This window comes from Arachis duranensis, chromosome 3 (assembly GCF_000817695.3).
Source record: "Arachis duranensis cultivar V14167 chromosome 3, aradu.V14167.gnm2.J7QH, whole genome shotgun sequence".
NCBI classification, from domain to species: Eukaryota; Viridiplantae; Streptophyta; class Magnoliopsida; order Fabales; family Fabaceae; genus Arachis; species Arachis duranensis.
This window is the reverse complement of record NC_029774.3, coordinates 43,463,864-43,471,976: the sequence shown is the minus strand read 5'-3', so window position 1 is coordinate 43,471,976 and position 8,113 is coordinate 43,463,864. Positions and strand designations below refer to the sequence as shown.

General features: G+C 41.4%; 1 protein-coding gene across 1 annotated transcript; it reads right to left on the bottom strand.

Annotated features, from left to right (window-relative positions):
• Window positions 1-4,721: 4,721 nt before the first annotated feature.
• Window positions 4,722-6,500, bottom strand: LOC107479060 (uncharacterized). The gene is made up of 2 exons (XM_016099205.1): window positions 5,618-6,500; window positions 4,722-5,500 (listed from the first exon to the last, which is right to left on the bottom strand). The coding sequence occupies exons 1-2, from the start codon at window positions 6,498-6,500 to the stop codon at window positions 4,722-4,724; spliced, it is 1,662 nt and encodes a 553-aa protein (XP_015954691.1).
• Between the last annotated feature and the right edge of the window lie 1,613 nt (window positions 6,501-8,113).

Here is an 8,113-nt window from a genome sequence, read left to right as displayed (position 1 = left end):
CAAAGGAGCCCAAAGCAGGCCCAAAACGAAGGAACACAGCCAATCTAAAGGCAGCCAAAGCCTAGAAAGATAAAGGCGGTTCCCCTAAAGATAAGATGACCTCACTCAAAGATAAAGAGCAGATAAGATAACTAACTTATCTAATCCACAGGAGGCCACATCTCACCATTATAAATACACTGGAGCACCCAGGTATAACTCATACTGTGATTCTACTCAATACCTGTTTAATACCCATGCTAACTTAAGCATCGGAGTCTCTTGCAGGTACCCCCCACCCTCCGGTGACGAAGGATCAGCAGTGCAGCCAGTTCAACAAGTCGGACACGACAGCTTCGGCTGTCTCCCACCAGCCAGACACGATAGCACCAACCAGTACAGAAGATCTCGTCCGAGATCGACCTCCAGTTTCAGGTAACCCTTGGAACAGCTTTAAAGGAGCTTGGGAAGCTCCTTCCCCATCAGCCCGGGCCGAGATGTTTTGAGCCACAGTAGCTTTCCTTCCCATCAGCCCGGGCCAAGATGTTTTGAGCCGTAGTAGCTTTCCTCGCCTTCTTAAAAGCCTTCATTACATCATTATTTTTGGCCATCTCTGCAAAAAGAAAAACAACAATTTATCACAGCAGTACCCAAAGCAGTTCGAATAAGGGACGGATCTCCCAAAGACTTTTTAGTATCCAAATGGGGAGGTTCTCCCCAAATATCCTCCAAAACACTCACAAAGGACTGCTCGACCTCGCTCAACATCTCCCAAGTATATCGGGATACCACTACATTCCTCTACCACTCTAAGGGAAAGCAGGGCTCATTATTTTCATCCAGAAAGAAAGGTCGGGCTCCTTCAACAGCTCGGACCTTAAAGAAGTAGTTCTTAAAATCCCGGAAAGATTCATCATATATGGAAAAGACCTTGTGTCCCTGGGCAGACCTAAAAAAAATCCAAGAAGCTTTCTTCTTGGTAGTCCCAGGTTTGGTCAACACAAAAAGATACAGAAAAAAAGTTTGAGAAGGTGTAACACCAAATTCTTGACAAACAAGCTGAAAAATCTTTATGAAGCCCCATGAATTCGGATGGAGCTGTGAAGGGGCTACATTACAAGACCATAACAAGTCGGTTTCAAAAGAAGTAAAAGGAAAGGTGATGTTCATTTGGCTAAAAAAGAAGTCATAAGCATAGAAGAAGGGACGCTCCCCTTGGATCAGGGCTGGAAAGCAGACTCTATCACCAGAATCGGGTGCTACCAACTCATAATTGACCTCCTGATCCGCTCTACTACAGATACGATGATGCTTTCTAAGTGTCGCACAAAATTCTGAATCAACTAAAGAAACACACAGCAAAACAAGAGAGTCTAGCCAATCAGACATCCCTTCGGGAACCTCAGAAGACGCCTCGACAATGTTTTTTCGGGAAGACATGGCCAACTAATCCTACAAAGCAAGAAAAAGATTGGGTTACTAAAAAGGCAAAGACATCCCAGACGAAATCAAAACAACTCGCACAGCACATTCCAGCGCGGTACAGCAGATAAAAAGGAAAACCCCAGGACACAACCCAAGGTCCAGAAACATCCTTTGGAGGCAATCAGGGAATAAAGGTTCAGGAAAATCTACAAGACTAATGTCTCAACAGAAACCCTTTCCAAGAAAAACAAATGCGAAAAAGATCAAACGAGTCACCAAAAAGGCTACAACAGTTCAGGAATCGACAGAAGCATACAAAGCCCTAAAGAGCCAAACCAAGAAATACACTCAGAAGCATATATAAGGTCAAAAGGGAAAAAGCATGCATCACAGTAACAAACCAGGCGCAACAAAAATTCAAGCTTCCCAACATGCACTTAGTCAAAATTAAAGCTTCAAAATCAAAACACAACACAGCAGAAGTAAACGGTGAGGGGAAAGCAAAACCAACCTAAGAAAGGAGAAGAATACGCAAGAGGGTTGAAGACGAGCAGGTTAGAGAATCGCCGTCAAAAGAACTTACAGTCACCGAACAAACGTTGCAAGAAGAAACACCAAGGAATGTAGGTTTTCAAAAGAAAACAGAAGGAGAGGAGAAAAAAGAGAAGTCACAGCAAAAACAGATGAGGAGAGAAAACGTTTCTTGAGAGTAAAGTTCAAAATAAAAGCCAAGAGAAACGGAGCATCAAAAACCAATTAATGGGGCATTAAAAACCCTCGCACATTCCCAAGGCTAGGGCACTAAACGCAGAAGCATGCACTTTCAGAGGAAACGAAACAGAAACGTTCCGCATTCAAAAGAAGGAGAACTCTACAAAAAGAAATCGACAAAATGCTTGAGTTCGGCTTTAGCAAAGAAGGATCAAAGTCTTAAAACTAAAGACTCGACCTCAAAAAGAAAGACCGAGCTCGAGCAGGGGCACTGTTCATACCCTAGGTCGAGTTGTTCGACCCGGGATGTTCTACAAACAAAGCGACCGACCTCTTCAGGTCAGACAATCTGACCTCTTCCTAAAGAGCTCGGCCAAACTACCAGGAAAGCCCAATAAAGGGCCCAAACAGAGGAACACGACCCGAACCCAAGGGCAGCCCAAGCCTACAGAGAGAAGGGCGGTTCCCTTGAAAGATAAGATGACCTCACTCGAAGATAAGATAAAGATAAGATAAGATAACTAACTTATCTTATCTTTGAAGGTCACTCTACACTATTATAAATACACTGGAGCACCCAGGTATAACTCATACTCTGATTCTACTCAATACCTGCTTAATATCCTTGCTAACTTAAGCATCGGAGTCCCTTGCAGGTACCCCCCACCCTCCGGGGACGAAAGATCAGCACCATCACCAAGTCCCACAAATCGGACAACAACAGCTCCGACCCACACAGAAGATCTCGAACGAGATCAACCTACAGTTTCAGGTAACCCACGGAACAGTTCCCAACCTTAGCATAACAACATAACAACCCCAAATCATTCAAACAAGCACAAATTTATAGTCCACAAGTAATTCAACTTATACAACTCAAAATTATCAAACAAACCTAAGCTAATCATTGTATCACAAGAAAACAAATAGTTCAAAAAGCTATAAACAAGAGATAGAATTGGAAAATGTCACCATGGTGGGGTGTCTCCCACCAAGCACTTTGGTTTAGAGTCTTAAGTTGGACTTGCATGGCTTCCTTGATCACTTAGAAATTTCCCCAAGGAGGAAAATCTCTAGCTCTTTGGCTTGTTTTGGTTGAGTATGATTCATAAACCACTATTTTATGATAAATCTTGTGCCTAAATTGAATGATTTATCAACTCTTCACCTACTTATTCATATGGAAATTGCATAGTTTTGCTTTCCCTTCCTTATTATATGATATATGTGAAATACATGTTTTCTATACTTTAAAAGTAATTATTTTAATTACCCTTTATTACCATTCGATGCCGTGATTTGTGTGTTGAGTACTTTCAGGTTTTATAGGGCAGGAATGACTTAAAGGATGGAAAGGAAACATACAAAAATGGAAAGAAAGCATAAATTGGAATTTTAGAGAAACTGGCAGTGACGCGTCCGCATAGGCGACGCGAACGCGTGGTTCGCGCAAAAGGGGATCGACGCGAGTGCATGGATAAGGCGAACGTGTGACTTGCGAAATACAACTGACACGGGCGCATGACTGACGCGACCGTGTGGAAGAGCAACACTCTAGATGACGCGACCGTGTGACCCACGCAGACGCGTGACGTGCGCGATCTGCAGAATTTGCAGATCTCGTTTCCAGCGATTTATGGGCCCCTTTTGACCCAGATCCAAGCCCAGAGAACACAGATTGAAGGATTATAAATGGAGGAGTCCATCCAATCATAAGGACGATTCATTCATAGATAGCTGGAGGATTAGATGTAGTTTTTAGGGAGAGAGGTTCTCTCCTCTCTCTTAGGATTAGGATTAGGATTTTTAGAAATTAGGAATATTTCTTCAAACCACAGGTACAATGTTCCTTTAATTTATTTTCTACTTTTATTTATTACTTTAGTTGATTACTTGATGTTGCCAATTTGGATTATGGAATTCTATGTTCAATCTAATTTTCTATTTAATATAATTTGAAGTATTTCAGACCCAGGATTGTTTTGCTCTATTTATGATTTATTTTCCCCTTTTGGCTTTGGTTGATTAATTAGAGACTCTTGAGTTATCAAACTCATCGTGATTGATAATTGTTATTTTCGCTAATCGAATCGCATTCCAATAACTCTAGTCTTTCCTTAGGAATTGACTAGGACCTGAGGATCAAACTGATTAGTCCACTTGACCTTCCTTTATTTAGTAAAGGTTAACTAAGTGGGAGTAAAAACATAATTCTCATCACCATTGATAAGGATAACTGGGATAGGACTTCTAATTTTCATACCTTGCCAAGAGTTTTATTAGTTATTAATTTATTAATTCTTGCAATCTAATTCTTCTGCTAAAAAAAACCCTTTTCAAAACCCAAAACACTATTTTCCATAACCAATAATAAAACACACCTCCCTGCAATTCATTGAGAAGACGACCCGAGGTTTGAATACTTCAGTTAATTATTTTTATTGGGTTTGTTACTTGTGACAACCAAGTGTTTGTATGAAGGGATTTTCTGTTGGTTTAGAATCTATACTTACAACGCGACTATATTTTTATAAAATTCTTTACTAGCAAAAATTCCAACGTCAATGATCCTTTGAATTTGACTTCTTGGCACTATCCTCTTTTCCTTACTCCGTGCCATCTTCACTCACTTCGTCTTCAACTATGTCGCACCCAAAAATAGAGTAAGCTTCAAGGATGGGCTTGTTGGACTCCTCCAAAGTGAACTTGACTAACTTGCCATCCGACTCAAAAGAATAGACTCCCGAGTGTGCATCTAGCCTGAAACGGGCCGTCTTCAAAAATGGTCTTCTAAGGAGTATTGATGATGGCTTTGTTGAGTCAATGGGAGGAGTCTCCAAAATGTAAAAATCAACTGGAAAGAGCAATCCTTGAATATTAACTATGACATTCTCTGCAATCCCCACAACTGACACAATACTCTTGTCGGCTAATACAAACCTCGCATCGGACCTCTTTAGGGGAGATAAGTTCAATCTTTCATAGATGGGGAGTGGCGTGATACTCACACATGCCCCCAAATCACACATACAGTCCATGAACTTAATCTCACTAATCAAACAAGTCACCAAACATGGGCCGGGATCATTGCATTTTTCGAGAAGTAAAGAAGAGATAGAATCATCTACCGACTTTCTTTTGAGGTTGCCAAGCTTGTCTTTGTGAGTGCAAACATCCTTGAGAAACTTGGCATATTTCGGCACTTGTTGAATGGCTTGAAAGAGAGGGACAGTAACTTCAACTTTCTCAAAAACTTCCACCACAGTGGGGTCAAAATCTTCTTGTTTCTTCGCTTTCTTGGCCAGAGTAGGGAATGGAATCGGCAAAGGCTCTTCAAGCAAGGTCTTTCTCTTAGGCTCCTTGACCTTTGGTGGTTCTGCCTCACCTTTGTCAATATTTTCTTATTCACCCTTCATCATCTCCACTTCATCTTCTACCTCCTCATTGTTTACTTCCTCACTCAACTTTGAAGGTATAGCCACATTCTTATCCAACTTAGTACCACTTCTAAGAGTAATGGCATTTATGCTTCCTTTAGGATTGGGTTGAGGTTGGGAGGGCAAACTACTTGAGGTTGAAGCTTGTTGGGTGCTTTGTGTAGTTTGAGGAGGGAGAGTTAAACGGGTAAGGGCTTCGGCTATTGTAGCCATGTAAGCATCTTGTTTCTTATGGAACTTTCTTTGTTCTTGCATGAAAGTGTGAATTGTGTCATTCATGTGGGATTGATTGGAAGGAGGGGCTTGGTTAACTTGAGAAGGATTGGATCTACTATTTGGATGTTGATACTTCACTTGAGGTTGAGGTTGTGAGGGTTGCTGGTATGGTTGATGGTATTGTGGTTGACCTTGTGGGTGTTTATGGTAGTAGACTTGAGCATTTTGGTTAGGTTGAGCTTGAGGAGCTTCGTTCCACCTTTGGTTTGAGTTATCTCTCCACCCTTGGTTTTGATTACCTCCTTGTGGGTAGGATCCTTGGTTGTAATTGGGTCTTTGCGGGTAAGGGTTAGCAACCGCCAATGTAGTGTCCTCTTGAATTTGAGGGCACTCATCGGTGTAATAAGTATTACAAGCACAAACACTACATATCCTTGATGGTCCTTCTATCCGTGGAGGTTGGGGTGGAGCATTTATCAAAGCTTGAGGGATTTGTTGCCCTTGGGTGATTTGCCTCAACAAAATCGTCATCTCATCGAGGGTCTTAGTTAAAATTGCATCTCTGGAGGGAGAAACCTCACGCAAGGCTTTTGGTTGTGGACTCCTTGCCCTTGAATGTTGAGTTGAGTCCGCTAGATCCGATATAACTTCACATGCTTCTGCATCGGTCTTGTTTTTTGTCAATGACCCTCCACTCGCGGCATCTAGGAGAAGCTTGTCTTCGTGGTGCATTCCTTGACAGAAATAACTGATCGGAACTAACTCATCAATCCGGTGGTGAGGGCAAGCCTCCAACAACTTCTTGAATCTTTTCCAGTAGAGATCTCTCTTGGCAGCTTGTCTGTTTTCTGGGGAGGGTATAACTTTTCCAAAAATTCTTTTCGCAATAAGTCCCAATTGGATCTAACTTCACCCGGCTGAGTATAAAACCACTCCTTCGCTTTTCCCTCCAAAGAGAAAGGGAAAGCGAAGACCAACACCGCAGCTTCATCCGCCCCATGTCTTCTCGCAGTTGCACATGCAAATTGGAAATCCTTAAGGTGCTTCAGAGGATCTTCCCTAGGTAGTCCATTGTATTTGGGGAGCAAGTTAATTATGCCGGACTTAAGCTCGAAATTTGGGTCCAAGGCCGGACATAAAATCTGAAGCGGTTGCAAGTTAAGATCGGGAGCTCCGACTTCCTTCAAGGTGATCCTTCGAGGTGGGTCCACCATGACAGTGTCACCTAAAGTCACTCAAAGATAATTCAGTACTCTCCACAGATGAATATAGAGTCTCCTTGTTGATTGAAGAATAATGGTCACGGATTGGCGGTGATAGTGAATGGGAGTGATCCTCAAGGGAACCTGATTCACTATTCACAAAAGCTAGCTGGCGGCGAGCTTGACTTATACGAGTTAAAGTTCTTTCAATTTTTGGATCAAAGTGGCCAAGCTCGGGTCTGAAAGTGATCGTGTCATTCAACTGAGGAGACAATAAAAGCATGCAATTATGAAAAGCAAAACAAAAGTGGGCAAGTAAACAAGAACTAACTTAACAATCTACAATTACTAAAACTAACTAAAAAAAGGAAAGTAGTATCTACAATTAATGCCAAGTAGCAAACCAAAAATCAACTATTTACACTATTCACATATTTATACAACCAAAATCACAGCACTCATTGCACTTAAAGTGAATTTCCCGGCAACGGCGCCAAAATTTGACGACAACCGAAAGCGGGTTAGGAATTTTTCTCAAAATTAGAATTGGCGCTGTAAGTATAGTTCCCAACCCAACAATTGGTCACCGGTCAAATTGGAAGTTCACAAGATGTGTCACAAATCAAAACCAATTTAAAACCAAGAGTATTTGACTCTCGGGTCGTCTCCCAAGGAATCACTTGAGAGCAACGAGTGTGCAAATTCCGGTTGTAGGGATCAAGGGGTTGTCAATGAAGAAATGACCATATAAAGCAATAAAAGAACATGCAAAATTGTAATGATTAAATTAATAAAGAAATTAAAGAACCGACTATGTAATATAAACAAGTAAAGTATGAAAGAGATTAACATGGCAATATATGAAGGATTGAAAGCATAAAAAGGGGTCTTGGCTTGGAGTGAGCTAAGGATCCTTTCCTTGTTGGAACCACAACTATGACAATTATGATGGATTAGTCTCACTTGATCAACCCTCACATCGGAAGGTAAGTTAAATGAGTATAAGTATTCTTAACCCACAAATCCTAAATTGCTTGCTAATTGCCTTAGCAACAACTTACCGTTAGTGGTAACAAGAACAATTAACAATCCGAGAATTGACACTAAATATTGGGCATTCCAACTCTAGGAACCCAATGGCTC